This window comes from Eleutherodactylus coqui, chromosome 12 (genome assembly GCF_035609145.1).
Source record: "Eleutherodactylus coqui strain aEleCoq1 chromosome 12, aEleCoq1.hap1, whole genome shotgun sequence".
Lineage (NCBI taxonomy): Eukaryota > Metazoa > Chordata > Amphibia > Anura > Eleutherodactylidae > Eleutherodactylus > Eleutherodactylus coqui.
This window is the reverse complement of record NC_089848.1, coordinates 120,042,734-120,068,335: the sequence shown is the minus strand read 5'-3', so window position 1 is coordinate 120,068,335 and position 25,602 is coordinate 120,042,734. Positions and strand designations below refer to the sequence as shown.

Below are 25,602 nucleotides of genomic sequence, written 5' to 3'. Positions count from 1 at the left end.
AGTGCCATATGGTGCCATACGGTTGGGCGCACGAAGAGAGCAATGAAAGAATCCAGGTCACTTGGCAATCCCATCCAACGTCGATAATGACAAGGAGACGGTAACACCCAGTTGTAACTCCAGGAGGACCTGACCAGGAGTCTAAGATGCTCCAGAATCGTGACTGCATAGGAGCGGAGTATTTACTGAAGCAGAAGTGTCAGAAGAGGTGGCAAGTCTTTTTTAACCCCTTAAGGACGCAGACTTATTTTTCAATTTTGGTTTCTCCTCCCTCCCCAACTTTCAAAATTCATAACTCTTAAGCCCCATTTACACGCAAAGATGATCGCTCAAAAGTCAGTGTGAGTGACAGTTTTGAGAGATCATTTTGCATAGCCACTAATGAGCAGTAATTAGTAGCTTATTAGCCTCATTTGCATGTAAATGAATGCCTTCTCTCCTCTACTCATGGAGCCATGTGACTTGTTTATACAAAACTGCTGTAAAATCGACATGACACCTTTTCTCTGTGGCTCAGATGGCTACAGTTTTTGGTTGTACTATTAAAACATGAAATATCTTTGACTCGCACTTTTTTCTGCCCGCTGTAACTTTATTTCTCTTAATATTAGTTGTGCGTCTTTCTTGCAGCACATCCTGTAGCTTCTCTTAGGGCTTATTTACACGAGCGTATATCGGCCAGCATTTTCACGGCTGATATACGCTTCCGTCCTCTCTCCTCCTCTCTGAGCAGTTTACAATAGGAGTGGGTGGGAGGGGGGCAGAGCTAATACAAAAATGGTTCCCAGCCTGATGGCAGGTCTCCTGACCCAAACTCTGAGCATCATACATTGTTACGTGACGCAACTGAATGTCAACTATATGCTGTTTCTTATGGATAGGTTTTGTTTTTTTCATCAGTTCGGTTACCATATCCATATCGTAAGCTTGGTTCTCGTACCGTACCCATGTGATCATCTTGGTTCTGGTACAGTACCTATGTAGTGATCTTGGCTGGCCAATGACCACACAATCTTGCCAATGATTTATGCATACATTGGCCGCTGTGAGTAGGTGTGGTTTGATAGTATGTGGTCATCTTCACCATGTGTTTCTACCCACATAATAGAAAATGGTGCAGATTATCCAAAGCGGAAAATCTGCACCAAAACTGCCTCAGGATCCATCCATGCTGTTGGTGTGGATTTTGACAGTTTTTGATGCAGATTTTACATATCAGGAAATCGGCACCATTTTCCATTCCGTGTGAACATAGGGAGTGATGAGGTTAGTGTCTGCAACGAGATCTAACCCCATCTTCATGCATTATGTACAAACCCTTTATGTGTTGGAGGGGAAAAGTTTGTTTGTCTTACAAAACTTTAGAAAAAGCTAAAATCTGATTTGCGTCTAAGCGGAGAGCGTCTTCCAGTAATCAGGCCTCTGGGCAATACATCCCCGGCTATAAGTGCATTGCAGCAGATGCGGCCGATACAAGCGCCTGTAGCGGAATATTCATTTCCTTCTACCAATAGCCGTCAACAGACAATTCGATTATCAGAAGGATATTGATTTCACGGACAGATAAATGCAAGAAAGGTTTCTGAAGAACAGAGGGATCAATTAACTCAGCAGGAAAGTTACACTGCGCTCATCGGTCTCCTCTGCTTGGTCTTAGGAAGGATGTGAAGTTGGCCTCGTCTATCAATCAATTTTTAGGTTAAATATATTATTCAAACACTTTTTGTTGTTTTTTTTTTTTTTTTTACATTTTTTGGTGTTACAATCTATACTTTTAAAGGGCCGATCTGACAAAACGGATTCGCAGGCGCTGCAGAAATCCTGCCGATTTTGCCACTGTGGATAATCCGCATTATTTCTGCTACGTGTGAAGATACCCTAAAAGGCGCTTCTACACGTTACTCATTTATGGGGCGGATCTCATGTTTTTATGACGTGTAATTCGTCGGGCGTTTTCATCTGTGGTTGTTTTTAACTAAGTTTAAGACCTTCTAGGGACCGATACATAAAACCATAGCAAAAAGGGTGTACCTAATTGTTCTCATGACTGCATACAAATAATACAGGCTCCACCATTCACAATAGGGGAGGTCACAGATCACCTCCTCCCAACTTCCTGCATAATGACTGAGGTTACAGACCATGCTCATGACACTCTCCCACGGAAGTCTATAGGTGATGTCACATCTCACCTCCTCCCTTTCCCTGCACAGGTCACAGAACATGCCCACAGCACTCTCCCATAGAAATCTGTGTGTCCCTTCCTGTCTGTTGTGTCTATAGCCCATGAGTTTGCTATTAAGGGTATCACTAAATAAATTAGCTGCAGCTGAGGCAAGATGTCCGCCTCCGGAGTCTTGTACAGACAAAGGAATAAGAAAATCTACACTAAGAAAATGAAACATTAGAAAAATGGAAAATGTGTCACTATGTGGTTAGAATTCGTGAAAAATATAGGCAATATCACCCTTTAAAGAAAAACAAAAAATATATAATAAAGGGGATTTGGTGCTCTGAACGGCTCTGCCTTTCTTCCAGGACTTCTGGGGTCAGGATGGGTATATGCTGTGACACGTAAGTGGCACTGGCCAATCAGCACTAGGGGGCATCTGTCACGACACACACCTGCCCTGACCCCGCAAGAAAGGCAGAGCAGTCAGGAGGGGCTCACAAGGGCGCTGTGCAGGAGGTGAGCATACGGCTTTTTTTTTTGTTCGTTCCCAAAAAAGTCATGGGCAGAAGACACAACATTAATTATGGTGGCATAAAAAGGTGGAATCATTAAGAAACGGGGGCATAAAAGGTGGCATTTTTACCTACAGTGGCAGAAGTCATAGCCTTATCCATTACGGAGGTAGAAAGAATGTCATTAGTTACTACAAAAGCAGAAAAGGTGGCATTATTAATTACACGGGCAGAAGTGGCAGCCTTATTGCTTATGAGGTGAAAAAGAATGGCATTTGTTACAGGGGCAGAAGAAGGGCATTATTTATAAATGGGGCAGAAAAGGAGGCATTAACTACAGAGACAGTTTACCTACAGAAGCAGAAAACATGGCATTTATACCTATGGGGGCTATTATTATTTATTATGGCGGCACAAACAGCAGCATTATTATAGGGTCTGCAAGTTGGCATAATTACTGATAGAGGCAGAAGAGGCAACATTATTACTGATAGTGGAAAATAAGGGGGCACTATTACTGTGTGGAGGGCACTAAAAGCAGCACTTACTTCCTGAGCCCTAAGTACTATCTGGGGCACTATAAATTGTGTAGAGGTGTGGAAAATGTAGGGAGGGTGATGGAAAAGCAAGGAGCCAAAGATTTCTGTGTGCCAGATTTTGCCGAGACAAGTTGTGGATGGGAGAAATCATTGTGACGGTCTGGACACAGTGAAGAAAAAGGAGAGAGAATGACCCCGTAGATGATGCCAGCTACTGTATGGTTATTGGAGGTAATCACACTGTAATCATTGTCACTATGTAGAGCTTGTAACTGATTATAATTTAGAGATATACTGTTACTATGAAGGGATCACTAGCGAACACTGTTACTGTAAAGTAATAAAAGGGCGTGCCCTATTGTAAAAGGGGTGTGGCCTAAATTAATAACAAACTGACAGGAGTTAGCATGTGGTGGGGGTAGACAGGGCATCATAACAGATTGCTCCATACTGCGTGCAGCCTTATTCTGCCCATGTCCACAGGCCACAAATGTATATAGAGGTGCAATGTTTTAAGAGCTTATTCAGGGATAGGTCATCAGTAGTAAAAGTCCTGGACAACCCTTTAACATGTACAGCAAGGTAAGGCCTAAGGATGCTATTACTTGCGTGTTTCTCTGAAAAATGCAGGCGGAGTTACGCTGACCGTGGCTGGCACCTGGACTCGTCAGTTCAGTCACTATCATGAAGTCCAGGCGGTGGCTGCAGTCAGCATTTATCCATATGCATTTTTGAGGGGAGAAATGCTGCCATATAATAGCCTCCTCAGGCTGCTAATACATGATCGCAATTAACGCTTGTGCAAAAGTGCTAATTGCCGGGCTGCATCAGAACTTCCAGGTTCAGCAGGGCAATTGTTGGGAAAGCGCGAGTGCCAGCATTCACATGACGACACCCAAATGGAAATATCTTACAGATCTTCGAGATTGAGATCTGCCTCAATTATATCCAGTAGAGATGAGCGAGCGTACTCGGTAAGGACGATACTCGAGCAAGTATCATCCTTACCAAGTACCTGCCTGCCTGCTTGCCCGCAAAGATTTGGGTGTCGGCATAGGTGAGCGCTGTGTTGCGGGAGCGAGCAGGAGGGAGCGGGGGGGGGGGGGGGGGGGGAGAGAGAGATCTCCCTCCCGTTCTCCCCCGCTCTCCCCTGCCAGCACCCGAGTTTTTGCGGGTGAGCAGGCAGGTACTTGGTAAGGACGATACTAGCTCGAGTATCTGACCTTACCGAGTATGCTCGCTCATCTCTAATATCCAGTCAAGACAATTCCCTGTGAACTAAATGGCCTTGGACTTCAAGCTGATACATTTTACCTGCACTGATACATTTTAACAAAGAGAGAGATTCATAACTATCGTAACCCCTCCTCCACAGTTTAGGATGAGCGCTGTTCGTTCTGCAGGACGACATTACAGTTTTAGACAAACCGAGCTTGTTCTGCTTTAAATGGCTGTCGCTCCAGCTCTATCAGGGCTACAGACATGGTTTTGGTGTCATTTTAAAGCCAAGAGTCTTGGCTTACAAAACCAAAGCTACAGCTGTTTGAAGAGGAGTTGGGAATACTGAATTTACAGCTGTCATTTCAGTCACTGTGTGCAAAGGATAGAGGGGGAGCAGAGAGCAGTGGCAAAGATCTGCAATTCTACTGTATATATCCCTAGTCCATGGGGTTTTCCTCCAAAAAGAAGTGAAATGAGAACTTGCTCATCTTATCACTCCTCTATACTGTTTAACCCCACAGATGCTGCAGTCACTGCTGACCGGGGCATCTAAGGGTTTTTACAGGAAAAAAAGAAAACATTTAAAAACTTTTTTCCTCTTACACAAGGCTTTAAATGTTGAAAAAAACCACAAAAACCTACACATAATTGATATTGCCACACCCATAACAAGCCATACTATGAAATATTAAATTTTTAAAGAATGAAAAATTCCATTAAAAGAAAATTATTAAAAAATATTAAAAAACAGTCATTTTCGGATCATTTCGCTTCCCCTAAGCAGGAATAAAGAAAAAAAAAAAAACACATAAACCTCAAAATGATATGAAGAAAATCTACAAGTCGTCTCACAAAAAACAAGCCATATACAGCTCTGTCGACTGAAAAATAAAATTACTCTGGTGTGGCGCCACGCAAAGCATTTTTGTAAAAATGTGTTCATATTGGTGCAAAAGTAGTAAAACGTCTCTAAATTTGTTGCCATAATTATAATGACCCGCAGAATAAAAAGGTAAGAATATCTATACCGCACTGCAACCAGTAAAATAAGGCGCAAAACACAATGGCGCTTTTTTCCATTGCCCAAGGAATTTTTTTTTATAAAAGTCATTGAATACATTATATGTACCCAAAACGGGTTCCAGTAAAAACTAAATACAAGGCGTCCCACAACCACACTGCAAAAAAGTGAAAGAATGATGACTGTTGGAACACAAAGGGGGAAACGATTTACTGGCTCTTAAGGTTAAAATGAGCTCTGTCACTACGGAGATAAGAGGCACTTAAAGCGACTGATTTCTGCGCCAATTATAATTACATGAAACATAATGTCACTATTTTTAATTATAGATTTTGAATTTTATCAGGAGGGTTTTTCCAATTTTACCATGATAGTTGGGGGGTTAAAACAGGAAAACCCCTTCCGCACATGTGTCACTATACCTCTATAGCATTACTGACACAGAACAGATTGCATTTATCAACCAGCCGTGTAATAAAACAATTATCAACTGAACCCCGCTACACATGTCAGTACTGTGATGACATCACCCCCATCATCCATCTGCTCAGAGTTTGGCGCTTCGCCCCTGTTTGCTTGTGCCCTCCAGCAGGAAAACAGCAGAATGAGACGAGTAAATAAATGGAGGCGATGGGGGAGCATCGATGTTCACACGAATGCAGGGCGAAAATAGAGCATTACAGATTAGCTCACCGCATTGATAAATACTGTAATTGGCAAATCTGCCGTTGCGGAGCTGTGCCGTGGTTTATCCACTTAGGCTGCTTTCATACGTAGCGCAATATTAAGAAGCGGAAATCCGCAGTGTTTTTACAGGAACCCATAGACTTTAATGGGCAATTTCTGTCCGTGCTTTGGACCGTAATACGGCGGGTCTGATTATTTCAATGCACATCAATAGGGGTTGTGCTGTCCGTACTGCAGGCGTAATAATAATATGGACTGAAAATACGCCCATCTGAGTGAGCCCTCATCTGCAGATTTTGACATGGATTTTGATAGGAATTTGAAAATAGCTAAATTCTGCCAGAAATCCATGTTAGACATGGGAATGTTAGTGCAGATTTTTCTACGTGGCCACACCTGTCCATGGGCTGTATGTGATATTGCAATTCACAGAAAAACCCCTACAAGAGAACAACCTAAAACACTGTTTAATTGAATCATAGAATGGCTGAGCTGGAAGGGACCTCCAGAGTTATCGGTTCCTCCAGGGTCATCGGGTCCTCTGGGGTCATAGGGGCCAACCCCCTGCTCAATGCTGGATTCACTAAATCATCCCAGACAGATGTCTGTCCAGCCTTTCTTTGAAGACTTCCATTGAAGGAGAACTCCCCACCTCCGGTGGTAACCTGTTCCACTCATTGATCCCCCTCACTGTCTAATATCTAATTTGTGTCTCCTCCCTTTCAGTTTCATCCCCTTGCTTCCAGTCTTTCCTTGTGCAGATGAGAATAGGGCTGATCCCTCTGCACTGTGACAGCCCTTCAGATATTTGTAGACAGCTATTAAGTCTCCTCTCAGCCTTCTCTTCTGCAAGCTAAACATTCCCAGATCCTTTACCCGTTCCTCATAGGACATGATTTGTAGACGCATCACCATCTTGGTAACTCTTCTCTGAACTTGCTCAAGTTTGTCTAAATCTTTTTTTAAAGTGGGGTGCCCAGAACTGGACCCAGTATTCCAGATGAGGTCTGACTAAGGAAGAGTAGAGGGGGATAATGACCGCACGTGATCTAGACTCTATGCTTCTCTTAATACATCCCAGAATTGTGTTTGCCTTTTTGGCTGCTGCATCACATTGTTGACTCATGTTCAGTCTATGATCTATTAGTATACCCAAGTCTTTTTCACATGTGCTGCTGCTTAGCTCAATTCCTCCCATTCTATATGTGCTTTTTTCATTTCTCTTGCACAGATGAAGGACTTTGCATTTCTCCTTGTTAAATACCATTCTGTTAGTCGCCGCCAACTGTGCAAGCTTTTCTAGATCTTTTTGAATCTTCTCCCTCTCTTCCCTAGTGTTAGCTAATCCTCCCAGCTTTGTGTCATTGGCAAATTTGATCAGTTTCCCATCAATTCCCTCCTCCAGATCATTGATAAATAATAAAACCCATCTGGTGTAAGAGGACAAACACACATACACCTAGGTTTTATGGTAAAAAAGAAATCATAGTACAAAGGTTAACAACCAGGCAAATGAGTTCAACACCCTGGAAATGAAGAGTTTTTGGGGCCCCTTTATGATATTTGTGGACCTAAATAGATAGAGGTGTTTCTTTGTTGTGTTGGATATTGCTGGGTGTTTTTTCCTATGTAGAGGGCAAGAACATGTTGCCAAATAAACTACATTCATTGACTTACAGTATATAAAGTCGCAATGTTTGTAGGTCCTGCCAATGGAGGCACTCATAAAAGTGCCAAGATCATTATTATTGAGATGCTTAACAAAGTCTTGAAATGTCAATGCGGTTCCATCCTGCAGGATAAGGACGTCATCAATATATCTCAACCAGATTACAAAAGAGGAATTCCAGGCTTCTGAATGCTCTGTGAACACACACATTTCTTCCCACCAGCCCAGATAAAAGTTGGCATAAGAAGGGGCACATGTACTCCCTATGGCAGTGCCCCTAAGCTGGTGGTAGAACTTTCTATCAAAAAGGAAGTAATTGTGCCGATAAGGCCATGGGAAGGTATCTCTGATGGTGGCACTGTTTCTTAAAGGGGTTGTCCCGCGAAACAAAGTGGGGGTATACACTTCTGTATGGCCATATTAATGCACTTTGTAATGTACATCGTGCATTAATTATGAGCCATACAGAAGTTATTCACTTACCTGTTCCGTTGCTGGCGTCCTCGTCTCCATGGTGCCGTCTAATTTTCAGCGTCTAATCGCCGGATTAGACGCGCTTGCGCAGTCCGGTCTTCTTCTTTTCTGAATGGGGCCGCTCGTTCCGGAGAGCGGCTCCTCGTAGCTCCGCCCCGTCATGTGCCGATTCCAGCCAATCAGGAGGCTGGAATCGGCAATGGACTGCACAGAAGCCCTGCGGTCCACCGAGGGTGAAGATCCCGGCGGCCATCTTCACCAGGTAAGTAAGAAGTCACCGGAGTGCGGGGATTCAGGTAAGCACTATCCGGTTTTCTTTTTTAACCCCTGCATCGGGTTTGTCTCGCGCCGAACGGGGGGGCTATTGAAAAAAAAACAAACCCGTTTCGGCGCGGGACAACCCCTTTAAGTGTATATTTGGAAATTTAATAAAATTGATTGAACATTAAAAGGAAGTAATTGTGTATAAGGATAAATGATAACAGATCCAAGACAAACTAGTTGTGATTCTGTAAGTGGGTTCCCCTTTGTGAGAGGAAAGGACGCTTTAATGCTCAAAGTATGATTTGGGGATGCTTGGTTAAAAATAACAAAGCTTTCAATAATCCAATTTTAAAATCCACAGATATTTAGAATTCGACGCGTTTCTCTGGCCGCACGGACAGAACATCAGGAGCTTAATGTGGGGAAAATACCACGGAGCCACTTTCGGTAGTTAATGATGTGGTATTCAGTTTCAGATGGAGCCAAACCTCAGTCATGTTAACCCACAATTGGTTACTCCTAAGGAAAACGGATGCCTCCAAATATGTCTTTAAAAAGACACAGGGCAGAGACCCAATCATCCTCCTGAAGTTGCTAATGTACACCTGAGGCACAATTGTCCTGTATATACCGGAGGAGGCAGGTAGTGGCTGGTGAATATACCTGAGATGCACCAGCCAAGATTATGTTAGAGAAAGAAAATAACAAATGGAAAACCAGCTCTGATGGTGAGCTGCAGTCAGAAGGGGAGCCACAGACTGAATGAGCTGTCTCTCCTTAAATAGCCCCAGGTTAACTCCCCATAAATGGGTGGAGTCGCTCAGTTAGCCAATGGGAGGGCACCACAAACAATGTGGGTGGACACATGGGCAGCATCCAAGGGTGAGTTGTGGGCAGAGAGAGATAAACAGCAATGTACTCATCAACACCCATTATCTCCAGGCACCATCTCAGCAAAAGAGCAATGTCAAGAGTCAATATTAAGACTCAAAATCTCCATAAAGTGCGCAGTCAACACTGCGATCACCAAACTCCCCGTTACCGGTCACCTAATCATTGTAAAAGCAGGGGCAGCCAATTGTGTGTCGAGCACCAATTGTGCTCTGTGCCACCCCCCACCCCTTGCAGAAAAATACCATATGCCATCAATCGGGCAAGCAGGACACCCAGCACATGTTTGGGGTTGCTCAGCATACCGAGTTATGCTGCAGCCACTCTCTCTGCATGGCACATTAACTTGTGCAGAGAAGCAGGCAGAAAACAGTGCTAGCACGGGAACTGGAGACAAATACTTGGAACTGTGATTATGGTATTGTCTGAACCACCGAAATTGGACTGGTAACCCAAGCAAGATACTGCTGTATCTTGTCTCCAGCACAACTAGGGGTGGAGACATGGGTTTGTCACGATCAATGACAGGCACGCCCCCCAGATGACGTCCCCAGATGTTGATTGGCTGCTGCTGATGGCACTGTGTCCTGCATCATCAGCACTATGGAGGGCATGGGACTGGAGCAGTGTGTACAAGGCACCAGCGCTCCACAGCTGAGAGGGGCAGGAGGAAGCAGCCGTGCTAAGTTCCCACAGCAGAGCAGGGTCCCTAGGAGGAGCGGCTTTCAAGAGGGGAAAGAGGAGGAGGAGGAGGAGGCAGGACATCGGGGTAAGGCATCGGCAGCGGCGGTCCCCAGCTGAGCAGGGTCAGCAGAAGCAGCTTTCTGGAGGACTCAGCAACAGCAGAGCAGTACAAGCCGCCCGGCGCTCCCTACCTGGGTGCGTAGTCCAGAGGAGCGCCTTTTGGTACTGCCGTACAGCCTGTCCAGCGCTACTCGGGCCAGCCAGCTTGTCAGACGGTGTGTCAAAGCAGCAGCCAATCCACATGTGGGGGTGTTACGTCCTCGCTCCCTGTCAGTGATTTAGCCCAACCCATGTCTCCACCCCCCTGTTGTAGTGGAGACAAGATACAACAGAACCCCCAAGCAGAGCATGTGCCCTGAAAAGAGCAATCGAACTACAGGACAGAAGCTAGGAACTGGTCAGAGATGGGCAAGCTGCACAATAATAGAATTGCCAAACCACAGAGAAGTGGAGACTAGACTTTAAGAACCCAACTACTGAGAACAAAACTACAAAACAAAACAGTCAACTACAAACAAAACCACAGCTCACTGGTCAGAACATAGCTGGTAGAATCCTTTACACAAAGGAGCTGGCTTAAATATCTTCATTAACATATTGATAGGATGACTGAACTGACAGATAGCCCAACCAGCCTATCAGCACTAGAACCAAAGAGAACTGTTACTGCCTAGGTGCCCAATGCAAAATGACACTGAGCATGCATCACGCAGCGCGTCACATGGTCCGGGGCTGACACTGTCACAAAACTTGAAAGTCATAATGCTGATGACGCCATGACAAATCCTCATTAGAGAGGAAAATCCAGCAACTTGCACGACTTTCAACTCTGCGTGTGGCACGAAGTGTTAGGGCAGCAAGAATGCAGTCCTAAGCTCTCACCACCTGAAGGTTGCGGGTACAATCCCTGCTTGATTCAGATAGCCAGCTCAAGGTTGACTCTGCCTTCTATCCTTCCGAGGTCAGTAAAATGAGTACCCAGCTTGCTGGGGGGTAAAAGGTGACTGGAAAAGGCAATGGCAAACCAACCCCCAAAAAACAGTCTGCAAAGAAAACTTCATGATGTGATGTCAACCTAGGGGTCATGATTTGGTGCCTGCACCAAGGGACTTTACCTTTTTACAACAAGGCCTGGTAATCAGTGCTAGACTAGTGCTAGATGTCACTGCCAGCCATGTGGGCAAGGGTGTACATACCATAGGGGTGAGCATGCAGCTGCTTTGGGTCCCTTGGAAAGTCGGGCCCAGTTATGTTTTGCCCCAGCCACTGGAAGCCGTGCGGGACTTTCCCCCCCAGAGGAACTGAATTGCTTGAAAATAAGGGGGGTGGAAAATGTTTAAGGGGTATGGAAAGGGAAAGGGGAAACAAAAACACTAGACCTTTCTATCCTGGGTGCCTAAAAAAGGGCCCATTTTTATTCTTGCTATGGACCCCCTCTCTTCTCTGTACGCCACTGCTTGTGGGGTTTTCTCATATAACTGCATGGATAGTATACCGAGAACGGTGCAATTGTGGAAAGATATCCAGCAAAAGGGGATCCTGTGGATGGAAGCAACTCAGAAATCGCTCTGAGGATCAGTGAAAAAAAAATCACTTGGTCAAATGAATCCAGATTTCTGTTGCTCCGTGCTGATGGGAGGTCAGAATTTAGTGCAAGCAGCATTAATTGGTGACCCCTTCCTGTCAGCTGGTCAAAACACATCAGGACCTCCATCTTATTGGTTGCAACTACAAAAAGCTTCCTGTCTACAGGGGCCGATTTTCCTGCAGAACATCATCATCATCATCTAGTGGAATCTGCACCACGATAAATTGCTGCGGTCCTGAAGGCCAAAGGAGTCCAACGCACTACTACGGTAGATGGGGGTCCTAATAGAGAGGCCATTCAGTGTAGTTACTAGTATTTGTTTTAGGTTCTGCTGGACATGACCGCGATCTCGTCCTCCCGCGCTGAGACGTGACAGCGTCCACTGGTAGCAGCATTTCTTGCAGGAGCACATTAATAATAAATGAACACTTTTCAGTGATTACATTTGCTCAGCATACAGCTTATCAGCCCCTAATGCAGAGCTTGTAGAGGTTTTAGCCATCGTAAATTCGAGGACGTCCTGAGAGGGGAATGAAGCTGCAGATGCAGATTTATATCACAACGAAGAGTCACTGGTAAGCAGTCAAAGCATGGAGAACAGCAAATCTGCGGACAGGCATTACACTTCTGTTGGTGAAGTTGGAGGTCTACCCAGGGTCACTTTGTGAAGGGTAAAAGGGGCATTTTCCTCAGCGTCTTCACCACCCCCTGCCATACTGTCAGAACATGCACATCCAATAGAGAGGGGAATAATCCTAAAAGTCATCATCATCGAATACTCTCATAGAGAACATACATAGAGAGAATATCATGGAGACAGCAGTGTGGGGCTTTCTGGTTTTGTACCTTTCAATCAAAAGGCCCACCCAGTTCATAAGGCGCCATAGAAAAACTCTGCATGGGCCCCTCCGAGAGTTCTGCCCAATATTATCACTGCTGGCATCTTATGCAGCATTTTTTTGCCTCCACCTTCTCTTCCATCATAGGAAAACATGAATATATATTGCACTGTTAGGAGATCTGTCTGTTCTGTGCTTCTGCAGAAAGCTGTAAAACCGCAGCTTAGTCATACCAGAACAGCTCAGTGCATAAATATTGTGGCAGAACTAAGCTTATAACATAAATGCAGCATCACAACCAAGTTTATAGCATAAATACAGTACCAGAACCACGCCCATAACAAATACAGCACAAACCAAGCTCATAACTTAAATGAAGCCTCCCAACCATGATCCTAACCTAAACACAAAAAGTTTCAGAATCCCAAAACTTCTGTAGCTTATTTATATAGTTTTGAGCACATTGGAGCTGATTTTTCTTGTGATTTAGGGTCAATAACTCCCATGTATCTACAGCATCAGAACCAAACTTTGTTTATAAATACAGCACCAGAACCAAGCTCAAATATAGTGCCTGAACCAATTTTAGTACATGGATACAATACCAGAACCAAGCTCAGAACATAAGAATACAGCCCTAGAACTAAGCTCATAACATAAATACAGTCCTGGGACCAAGCTCAAACTACAGCACCAGAACCAAGCTCATAAGATATGTAGTGGCCTGAAAATAGGCACTACACTGTTTAGTTATGGGGACTGGGAATATAATAACCAGCCCTGGGGTTTAATCTAAGTCAGTTTACACAAGGGATGCAGGTAACCTAGCAACCAGTTAGGACCTTTATTAGCCATCTGCACAAGATAGAAAAAAATACATAGAGACTCAGATGAGGCAGGTAGCCTAGCAACCAGATAGGCTGTGATTGGCTGCAGACAAACTGGTCAGGTGACAGAGATGATAAATAGCCAGACAACGGTGGCAGGAGCCAGAGAGAGTGAGCCAGTGAGAGAGAGTAAGAGTGAATGAGTGAGACGCACCAGGCAAAGCAAGTGCCAGAGAGAGAGCGCCAGAAAAAGAAGAGCCCGACAGGAGAAAAGAAAGTGCCAGGCAGGAGAGAGAAGTGAAAAGCGAGAGATCAGCCTTGACAGAGAGAGAAATCTAAGAAAACTGGGAGTAACCGAGGAGGAGAGACAGCTTTGACAGTGAATAGAGTGAAAATAAAATAAAAGAGATGTAAATATGAAGAAAGATAGAGCGAAGACATCCCGAGTAAGCTCCCAGTGTATGGATGAGTTAGACACAGGTGGCTACATTGTTGCAATTGGTGTATCAATTATTATGCACTGAATGTTATGAAGGAAACAACCTCATCTCACTGCCCTATTTAATAATACCGGCTTTACAACAAATCAAGCAAAATATCTGGCTTCGTGTATTATTCCACACCTTACCAATAAAATAATATTAGTGCTCACCATAGTGCTTTGTGGCGACACGACAGCCATTTGTGGCGACACGACATACACAGTAACAGAACAGTAACAGGTTGTGTTGCGGGGGCATTGATGGGCTGACAGAGGTGCCTTGGAACATCACAGGAAAAGTGACAAACTAGGATCAGGATGATTCATGGAGCTCCACAGGACGCAGCTGCACAAAGGAAGAACATCATCCGGCCAGGCAGATCTAAAGATGCGGGGTGGGGGTGATTGCCACCAGCCTACATCTGTCTAGTGTCCGCTGCAAGCTTCTGGATGGTACCCGGTTGCAGGAGTTGCTAGTGGCAAAGGCCGGCTGTGAATATTACTACATCTTTAATAAATGTATGGGGAATCTGTCAGAGCCTTTCTTAAGCCCCATTTTTATGGGATGAATGTCGGGCAAACGATGCCCAACACTTGTCCCTGTGTGTACTCGCTCCTGTGCTGTCACACAGCAGCGGGTATCGCCCGCTCTCTGACAGGGGTGGGGTGGATGGAAAGGAGCTCTCTCCCGCCCGTCTCCATCCACTTAACACAGCGGGCGTTCAGTACTGAACGGCTGCCAGTTACACTGATCGCTCTTCGTTCAGCTCATCTTTCATCGTTTATGCAGCCTAAACACTGAAAGAGGAGCTGAACGATGAGCGTTCAGTGTAAACAGCAGCCGTTCAGTACTGAACGCCCGCTGTTAAAGTGAATGGTGAATTGTGGAAGTGAGCGAGGAGAGAAATCCCCCTCCTGCCGCCCCGCTGTGAGCCAACGATACTCGCTCCTCTGCAGCAGCACGGGAGCGAGTACATGTGGGGATGAGTGTCGGCCATCATTTGCCTGACATTCATCCCGTGTAAATGGGGCTTTACTAATCAACTATTTGGAGTACCAGGTAGGGGTTTGAAACACATGAGCAAATCTTTATTAACCTGAAGTGAAGTCTAAAGCCCCACTTACATGGGACGAATGTCAGGCAAACGATGCCCGACACTCGTCCCCGCACTACTCGCTCCTGTGCTCTTGCGGTGTAAGATTTTGCATCTGCGCTCTGCAGCTTCAAGTAAACCGCTGATTGGTGCCTTGTACTTAGCTGTCAGAGAAAACTTTCAACATGAAGGAAAACAACTAAGTACAAAAGATTTTTGGCAGCAGATCCCAATGATTTTGTTAATAATCCGACAACGATTAGACGTTTTGTAATCGCAGCAGGTAAATCTGGTTGAAATGATACTCACTGGTTCAATTCGACATCCAAGATGAATGAAGACCCAAATGCATCTATCTGGAAGCTGACTTGTGCAATGTGGGTGGACTGAAAGAGAGAAGAATATGATGAGAATTAATGATTGGAGGAAGGGAAGAAAATTGCAGCGTTCTTGTTATTAGTCAAATTTCACAAAATGTTCCCTCAGCTCAACGTCCGAGGCCAAAATCTGGTGACAGAGAGGGCCGGTATTATTGGGAAGGTCCCATTTATCAGATTGTAGAAGAGAAGCCTCAGGGCACATTTACTATTGATGTTGCACCAGAATTCCTGCATAAGTGGCGTCTTCTTTTGGCGCAAATCACGTTAGACAAAAAAAAAAAATATTTTATGGCAAAAAGAACAAATGCTGAGCCCCACCAAGTGTCTGGAAAAGGGGCGGGGTCTGAGAGGCTCTTAGACAAAATTATCAGTTGAGGCATTTAGAAAAAGTTGCAAACTTTTGAAGAATCTCATTCCAGCAGGTGAACGAAGCCACTGAAATCAATAAGTTTTATTTTCTGCGTATTGCATATGCAAATATGCCCATGTGACACAAGACCTGCAGAGTTTGGTATGGAATACCACAGCTGCGGATTTGTCTGCGTTCTGCGTGTAAATAACACTATTGTTTGATGTGGGAGTATCTGTGTGCACTTGATGAAGAATCTATGGTGGCTGAGGGGCTGGAGTAGTTTTTGGAATAATCTTCCATCGGTTTCTGGCATAGATTAAAGTGACAAAGTGACAGGATGCATGCAGCCACGCCCTATAATGTGCTGGATTATGGTTTTCTCCAGCAGGTTTCGGGGTATTTTATAGCTTCCGAATTGTATAGTGTGCACACATCATTGAGCAGATTAGACACAAGCGATCAGTCTCATATCCAAAATGGCTCTTTGGTAGAAACATCCAGACAGGCCCTTTTATTGAAAAGAATAACACCTGCCCTTTATGGGCGTTTAACAGATTACATCAGTAACATATATATATTCTTATTCGCTGGGTTATATAGAATCTCCCGCCTCCCTGCCCACCCTTCCTCACGTCCGCCATAGTGTGGACTTTGTCTTCTTTAGCATGCAGACAACCTTAAGGAATTTCTGTGTAGTTGACAAATCATTGTTTAAATAGATTGTGTGGGGAGTGGAAGGGGGCTAGGTAAACACTCAGTGTTGAACACAGATATACACATAACACTATGGCCCTTAACTCTTAGAGGCTTCTTGTGCAATTCCTATGTACTTAGCTAACATTACATCATACATCCTTCACCATCCCATTGTCTAGCAAATACCATGATTAGATTGTGTGGCCATTAACCTCCACGGGGCTAAAAGTCATTACAACAGCATAATACATTTGGTTTATACAAATCGATAGACATTTTACACTAACTAATCATCATGTCTATCACAATAAAACCAGGGCACGCCTACTTCTAGTGGTGGGACATGGCAAAAATGCCCCCCAAAACCCCCCAACTTTGACATGCACCAGAATTCTGTCCTCCAAACAATAATAAATAAGCGCCGTTGCCTTCAGCAATACTGACTAGTCCGCACATGATATATTTCCCCATAGGGTCATATTCACTTAGACTGGCGTCTGTAAACTGTGCGTTCATCTACTAGCAGCTATTGTATTAAAAGGCATATATAATACCTTTCTTCTACATATATTGAATAAAAGCAAAAAAAGGTCCCCCTATTGGGTGTCCACATGGCCGTAATAACTTGAGGAATTAATTATACAAGTTACTTCATGTGAAACCATAAACGTGACGAGCTCAAAATATCAATCCCTCCTTCTGTCAAATACATTTATAGTGCCATTAATGTAACATACAAGAAGCCAAATAAGCAGATGCAGCCAACACCCACTGCTGTAGTCCCAGTGCCAAAAAATGGCGTCCATCCCTCCTCCCGCTAATAAATACATGAAAAGCAACAAGTCAAGTCCATCGCTTCTAGTAACCTAAAGGGGTTGTACCAAAATTGACTTATTTCCTATTCATAGGATAATTGGGGGAGGGGGGATTTTACCACTGAGACCCCCACCAATACCAAGAACCGGGGTCTCATATCCCTCCTCTCTGTGGGCTTAAGAGCCCAATAGTTGTCCCAGCGGTGATCACTCTGGGCTTTCACATAAGAGCGATGCAGTACAGACGCAACTTTCTGGTGATGGACTCTTTCACAGAGAAGGTGCATAGCATGTGAGGTACGATGATGTTCTGCAGCAGCTGAGATATTTATTAAGTTGCTTGGCAACACCAGGGACACTGCACTGAATACCCACTACAGCTGCTGAAGAACCTCTTTTTTAAAAATAGAATGAGCACAACATGCCAATTAATCTGGAATTGCCATAGAAGGAGGAAGGCCTTATTCAGAAAAGGGTATTCGGTTTTGATCTGCAAAATGTTCCATGTCCCCAATTTTTTTTACTTCCATATGTCATACCTTTTTCTTGCAGGCATAAAAATGGGGGAGGCCCAATTTTTTTCCAACACCATTTTGCAATGATCCAAAAAATGGGGTGCACCCATGTTATCTGTGTACAGTTCACCTTTGTGTGCACTCATTGACTTGAGTGGGCGAATGTCATCTGAGAAGTCGGATCTGAAGCGGCCATACTGGGGCTTTTCCTTCACACAGACCATTGGTCCACGGAGAAACACACGGCTGAATAGCCCAATTGACTGTAATGGGTCCATGTGCTGTAAATTAGCATACAGATGTGAATTACACCCATGTAAATAAGCCCGAATCCTGAAGGAAGAGACAAGCTGTGCCCACCTAGCGCCGCTCATTAGACTATGACATCAGAACATGATGTGCATCCAAATATTATGTACACACGTCCATGTCATTTCCTTGACGTCCATTATACACATACAGGGTGGAGTCAAGAAGCCGGATCCAGCGCTATATCTCAGTACCGGTGTCCTATATTGGTATACCAATAGCGCACTTGAATAGGAAGACATGGATAAGCTACACAATGGTATAGCGCACCGGCCCCTGGGGGCCCTGGAACATGGGTCTTTTGCCCCCTGTAAAAGAAAGAGAGCAAAACCCAATTACAAAGCTGAAGAGTAGCAAGTGAGAACCAGAAATTCGCTTTCAGTGTCTCTTTAAGTGCCGTGGGACCTCTGGTATGGCTGAAGTAAGGATAGCGCACTGGAAGCGGCCTTCGTCTGCTACGATACATGCATGGAGCTGTTCGACAGTGCAGTCCAGGGTTGACGCTACCATTGCGACACCGTGGTAGTCAATGGCGAAGCGCCGATTCAGTGCCGATGCAATGCAAACACTAGTAAGAGCCGACCAATCAGAAGACAATGCAGATTTCAGCATGAACGTGCGGGATGGAGTTTGGGTGATCACCTTGTTGGACCAGTTTTCATTCTAGGGATTCTCAATAAGGATCGGTACCAGAATCTCCAGCAGACGATGGCGGATGGCTTCCTGGGTGGTCCGCCCCTATTGTAGCAGAAGGAGGCCACTTTGAACATAACACTGAAATCCATGTTTTGGGGGTCCCAGGGGCCCGTACACCCTACCATCATGTAGCACATCCATGCCTTCCTATTCAAGTACAGTATTATTTCAATATAGGACCCCAGTACTGAGATCTAGCGCTGGGTCCGGCTTCATGACGACACCCTGTATTAGTTACACATACAGTTTTTCATATGACGGGTCCTGGGACATTCCTGCGGTTTGTAGTTGGCACATGCCAGATCATTGTGGCATCTCATGGTGTTCAGAGTGTTTGTACTGATATACTGTGGATTGTGGAGGGGATGAACTGCTCCCATTACACGGATGCCTTTCCCTATATAACAGGATGTGCGGACATTGTTATTTTGCTTACATACTCTGTGCTCTTGGAAAGCATAACGATATCCATTATTTATTAGGCGGCTGCTGAGTGTTGCCGAGACCCCACAGGCAGATGGTTCCCAGCAATAATGTCACCATGAGTTTGTCCCCGGCTGGTGAACCTGTCCCCTGAGAACCGATATGTCATATATAGGAACGGGGGAGAGCACAGGGAATTCTAGGAGACGTAACAACACATCCTGCACATTAATAATACACTGCGCTACCAAACGCCTCTAATAAGTAAAACGTGTCTTATTAGCATGTCACGTGGCCTGAATCATGCTATATAAGAGGAGACCCGCGGAGGCGTCAGCCATAGCTTGTGATGGGACGTGCATGCTTTTGTATATACGGGTTATGTTGCTGCACACAAGCCGTCCATCATAAAGAGCAATCCATCGGCCATCTATAACTGTACACGGAGCGTCGCCATTGGACGGTAGGGCAATGGAAGAACGTTCTATGGAGCGATGAATCACACTGCTCCATCTACACATCAGATTGATGTACCGGGTGTGGAGGATCCTGGGGGACACCAGTGTGTTCTGCCAACAGTTATGTACGGCGGAGGGTCCGTTATGGTCTGGGGATGTGTTACGTGGCATGGTGTCAGTCCGTTGGTTGTAGTGACAGGAACCATGACCACGAGGGTGAACCCTGACCTTCTAGACATTTTTACCAAGGGCCACATCAGCCTTATGGTTACCTTCAAAGGGCCGATTCTAATTGTAAGACTGTATAGTAAAAGTGAACCCCACAGTGGCCCGATTGGTAATAAGGTCCCCCATAGTGGCTAGTGGCGCACACTAATTATATATATATATATAAAATATATACACACACATATAACACAGACGCACACTATTACGCACACATACGCACAGACACACACTATTACGCACACATGCGCACAGACACACACTATTACGCACACATGCGCACAGACGCACACTATTACACACACATGTGCACAGATGCACACTATTACACACACATGCGCACAGACGCACACTATTACACACACATGTGCACAGATGCACACTATTACACACACATGCGCACAGACGCACACTATTACACACACATGTGCACAGACGCACACTATTACACACACATGCGCACAGACGCACACTATTACACACACATGTGCACAGATGCACACTATTACACACACATGCGCACAGGCGCACACTATTACACACACATACGCACAGACGCACACTATTACGCACACATACGCACAGACACACACTATTACGCACACATGCGCACAGACGCACACTATTACACACACATGTGCACAGATGCACACTATTACACACACATGCGCACAGACGCACACTATTACACACACATGTGCACAGATGCACACTATTACACACACATGCGCACAGACGCACACTATTACACACACATGTGCACAGACGCACACTATTACACACACATGCGCACAGACGCACACTATTACACACACATGTGCACAGATGCACACTATTACACACACATGCGCACAGGCGCACACTATTACACACACATGCGCACAGGCGCACACTATTACGCACACATGCGCACAGACGCACACTATTACGCACACATGCGCACAGACACACACTATTACGCACACATGCGCACAGACACACACTATTACGCACACTTGCGCACAGACGCACACTATTACACACACATGCGCACAGACGCACACTATTACGCACACATGCGCACAGACACACACTATTACGCACAGACGCACACATGCGCACAGGCACACACTATTATGCACACATACGCACAGACGCACACTATTACGCACACATGCGCACAGACGCACACCATTACGCACAGACGCACACTATTACGCACACATGCGCACAGACGCACACCATTACGCACAGACGCACACTATTACACACACATGCGCACAGACGCACACTATTACACACACATGCGCACAGACACACACTATTACGCACACATGCGCACAGGCGCACACTATTACGCACACATGCGCACAGACACACACCATTACGCACACATGCGCACAGACGAACACTATTACGCACACATGCGCACAGACGCACACTATTACGCACACATGCGCACATTATCATGCATAATGAAAACAAAGATCTGGTACCGTGTTAGCCAGTAGAGCAAAATGTGATTGTTCTCAGCAAGAGAAACGACGTAATCTTGTAGATATGAGAGTTTTGATATTGAAGGGTGGTTTCAAGTCACAAAACCACAGAAGAATTTGGGAATATAAATTGATAACAACCTCTGACACGCTGAATACAGGGTTAAATTATTCCCCAGGATTTATGCGTGAATGGGAAGTGTGAGACTTGATTGCACAGATAAGACCCCCATCAACAGTAATTCAGGGACCATAAACTTTCACTCCCTTATCAGTATTTAGCTAAAAATGTTTGTGTATCTCTTGTAGAAAGTCAAGCCTGTTGACCTCCCCCCCCCCCCCCCCCTCCAACAGTAATTTAGGGATCATAAAACTTTCACTCCGCTATCAGTGCCTAGACAAAAAAAGTTTGTTTTCTGTTTTGCAGAACTCCTTTTAAGTGCGAACCAATCCCATCCATATCTGTGCCTTGTCATAAGTATGTATGTTATAAGTGTGTATAAATATGCATGCCTCTTCAGATCCAATCCATAAGCCTGAAGAAGTACCCTGCGTAGGTTGGGAAGCTCGCTATTATCACATCATGTATTTTTGTTAGCCATTAAAAGGTATCATATCTACAAGATTACGTCGTTTCTCTTGCTGAGAAGAATCACATTATCATGCACAGACGCACAAGGACACTTCTGCATTTTTATACTGACCTGCATCCAATATGGTCCTACCGGCAGGTATATCGGCTGCCTTGGGGCCCTGATGTTTCTCCAGGCCTGCAGCCATGAACAGAGGAAGGGCCGGTGAGGGGAGGTCCGCGCTGACCGGCTCTCACCCTGCAGCTGCTCCTCCTCAGCGCCGCTCTCCTCACACCAGAGATCATGTTCTCTGCAGTCTTCTTCCCTCCTCCGCGGCCATTGTCAGTGTGCTATCAGCACTCCTCTATTACTGTCTGCACTAGACAGAACAAGCCGATAGAAGATCGCCTACTGACAGCAGCACGGAGGGTGAGGGAACTTGCTGCACAGCCAGCAGGCCACAGAAAATGAGGTGGCGGGCTGGATTCGGCCCGCGGGCCTTGTGTTTGACACCTGTGATCTAGACCATATTGTGCTGCAGACAATGTGACAATACTCTTGGAATGGTCAGCCATACTTCCAACAAGACAACGCGCCTCGTCACAGATCCAGCGCTGTTTTATGTTCAAAAGGACCATATTAACTTCCATAATCAAGGACATTAAACTTTGGACTGTTTGCAAGGACAGAGACAATACCATTAACATATTTAACATTACTAAATTGAGGTCTTCTTCTGTCCCAGTTGTACATGTACACAAAGGAGAGAATACACATCAACACTTCAACATTTAGGCCCCCTGTCCATGGGCGAGGCGGAATATCGCTAGTGATATTCCGCCGCCGGGGAGCAGGGGGGAGAACTGACAGTTCTCTGCAGTGGGCCTATCTGACAGACAGGCTCACTGTGGAGAATCGCGGCAAATCACAGCATGCCGCAATTTGAGTCCCGTGAGCGGAGAATCGCTATTATTCTCCGCTCGTGGACAGGGGGGCTACGCTTTTCATAGCAACGCTATAGAAAGCGTGCACTACTTTACTCGTGGACGGATTATCACCGCGAGTAACGCATTGCACTATCACCCGTAGACAGGAGCCCTTATTGTGTGGCCCAAGGACTTCCCGTCTAAGAGTCCTACTCTAGACTTCTGGATGTAGGGACCAACCGAAAGAGCCCATAGAGCGCCACCCCCTCCCTACTTGTCCCAATTAGTTTATAGACATATGAAAGTTTATGTATAAATATTCAGAGAAAAGCCAAAGAGAGTGAAAGGAGAAAAAAAAAGAAAATAACAAGATTTGAAGAAAAGATCAATATTCAATATCTCAAAATTTCTGTAGCTTATCACTGGAGTGTCTCACATTGTCGACCCCCCTCTTACATCTTGGTTGAGGAGTGGGGAGTCTTGCAACTGTATCTAGACAATCCAAGTAGCATAAAAGTTTGAGTGGTCCGTTTCAAGGTTGCTACTTCTAAGCTCCCCCATATTTTTTAGGGAGTCCATGGCCTCCAACCATACTACTCTCTAGGTAGCTATGCTCTGCCTCTTATTTAGGGATAATTTGTCGCATTGCCATAATCAAGTGTCTGAGTAGGCCCAGTTTGAACTGGGAGTTTGGCCCCGGGGGGAATAGACAGGAGCGCCAGTTCCGCTGTGAACTGTATTCTGCATACACAAAAGGTTCGGTACAATCTGGACACATCTTGCCACAGGGGGGCAATAAGGGGGTAGTCGCACCAGATCAATATCATGGTGCCCCTGTCTGACCCACATCTCCAGCACTAATCCGTAACTGAGGGATATTAGATGTGTAGCAGTCCCTGCATAAGACGTGAGGGACTGATGATCTTCCAGTCAGGGCCCCATGGAATCCAGAATGGTCTTCTGATCTGAAATGGAGTTGTTGCCTGTTCGACCTCCAGCCATAACCTAGACCCATAGTGCAGGCATATATTTATGATGCAGTTGCCTATTGCGGCCTTGTGATATTCTACATGGGGCAATCCCGCACCCCCCTCAGATTTATGTCCATTTTTAATGCGTTACTCCTACCGAACCATGACATTGGTAGTTTTGCCATTTCTTTAATTCTGTCTCCATTACCGAAATGAAGGGTGTGTCATTTGATTCAAAAGTTTGCTTTGGGTCGGCTGAAAGTTGGAGTCCTAGATATTTTCTGGAAGAGTTATTTCCATTTAAAGGGGAAGAGTTCCTGGAGATGTTCCACCTCCCCGCTGGAGACCGTGTTGAATGCGCCCAGTAGCATGTCAAATAGCTTTTCCCACAGCGTTTTGTAAAATCTAAGGGTTAATCCATCTGGCCCCGGGCTCTTGCCCTTTTTCACTGACTCTGTTTTATGTTGGTTTGCTCCATGATTGGACTGTCTGCACAGCATTAGATCCTGAACTCCCTCCTCACTGGGAAGAAGGGGGAAGCACTTATGTGTCTACACTGGTCACATGACTGGTGGACCATGTTCCTTCTGACACCCCTTGCATAGGCTTATCTCTGCTGGCCAGTATAAGTCTCTTCCTAACAGATGTGATTGCAGAATACAGTTCTAGTATGTGCTGTGGCCGCTACACACTTTTTAGGACCAACCTTCTGCTCCGATTGACTTGCATAGTATAGTTGTATAGGGGAGGTCTGTTTTCTGACATGATGGTGTCTATAGGGGCTCCATATTGTTCCTTTGTGATAAAACTCATGTATGCTCCATTGCACGTTGTATTACAAAGGTCTTTTGCTTCTAGGGTAGAACATGCATGGCCCGTAGAGTCCCACCACAGGGACCCCCTGTGCAGAGCTCAGGTCTTTAGTCCTCTGGATGTCCGTCTGATTGGGGAAGAGTCGGAGAACATTATATACTAGCTGATATACCTGGCTTCGCCCGAGTTAATTTGGTACTGGTGTTTATCTGGTGTTCACACGGAAAATCTTATGAAGTCGTGGTTACTTTAGAGATACTGAGGAAAAACATATGTTCACCATTTTGCATAGTTCTCTGTGTTACCCAGGAAACACCACGTGGAGGTAACCATGCGACGTTTCCTTCATATAAAATGACATCAGGAAGTGAGAGAATTAGATTACGTACATAAAATTTGGACACTAATTGTTTTGTGCTTAGAATTGAATAATCGAGTTGGGACCCATTAACTTTTTATATTTATGACACAATCAATGCTCGTGCCAAATTTCCTGTTTCTATGACATTGGGAAGTGAGAGATTTAGATTATGTACGTAAAATTTGGACGCTAATTCTTTTGCGCATAGAATTGAATAATGGAGTTGGGACCTATTAACTTTTCCTATTTATGACATAATCAATGCTCGTGCCAAATTTCCCGTTTCTATGACACCGGAAAGTGAGAAAATTACATTCCGCACGTAAAATTTGGACGCTAATTCTTTTGCGCATAGAATTGAATAATCGAGTTGGGACCCATTAGCTTTTCCTATTTATGACATAATCAATGCTCGTGCCAAATTTCCCGTTTCTATGACACCGGAAAGTGAGAAAATTAGATTCCGTACGTAAAATTTGGACGCTAATTTTTTGCGCATAGAATTGAATAATGGAGTTGGGACCCATTAGCTTCTCCTATTTATGACATAATCAATGCTCGTGCCAAATTTCCTGTTTCTATGACACCGGA

At 45.0% G+C, this 25,602-nt stretch overlaps 1 protein-coding gene across 3 annotated transcripts in view; it reads right to left on the bottom strand.

Annotated features, from left to right (window-relative positions):
• ADAM22 (ADAM metallopeptidase domain 22) overlaps positions 1-25,602 on the bottom strand; it is a 241,515-nt gene that overhangs the window by 172,351 nt on the left and 43,562 nt on the right. For all 3 annotated transcript variants that reach the window (XM_066585459.1, XM_066585460.1, XM_066585461.1), the window contains exon 3: positions 15,334-15,410. In XM_066585459.1, the coding sequence (XP_066441556.1) occupies positions 15,334-15,410 (77 nt within the window). The remainder of the gene's footprint in view (positions 1-15,333; positions 15,411-25,602) is intronic.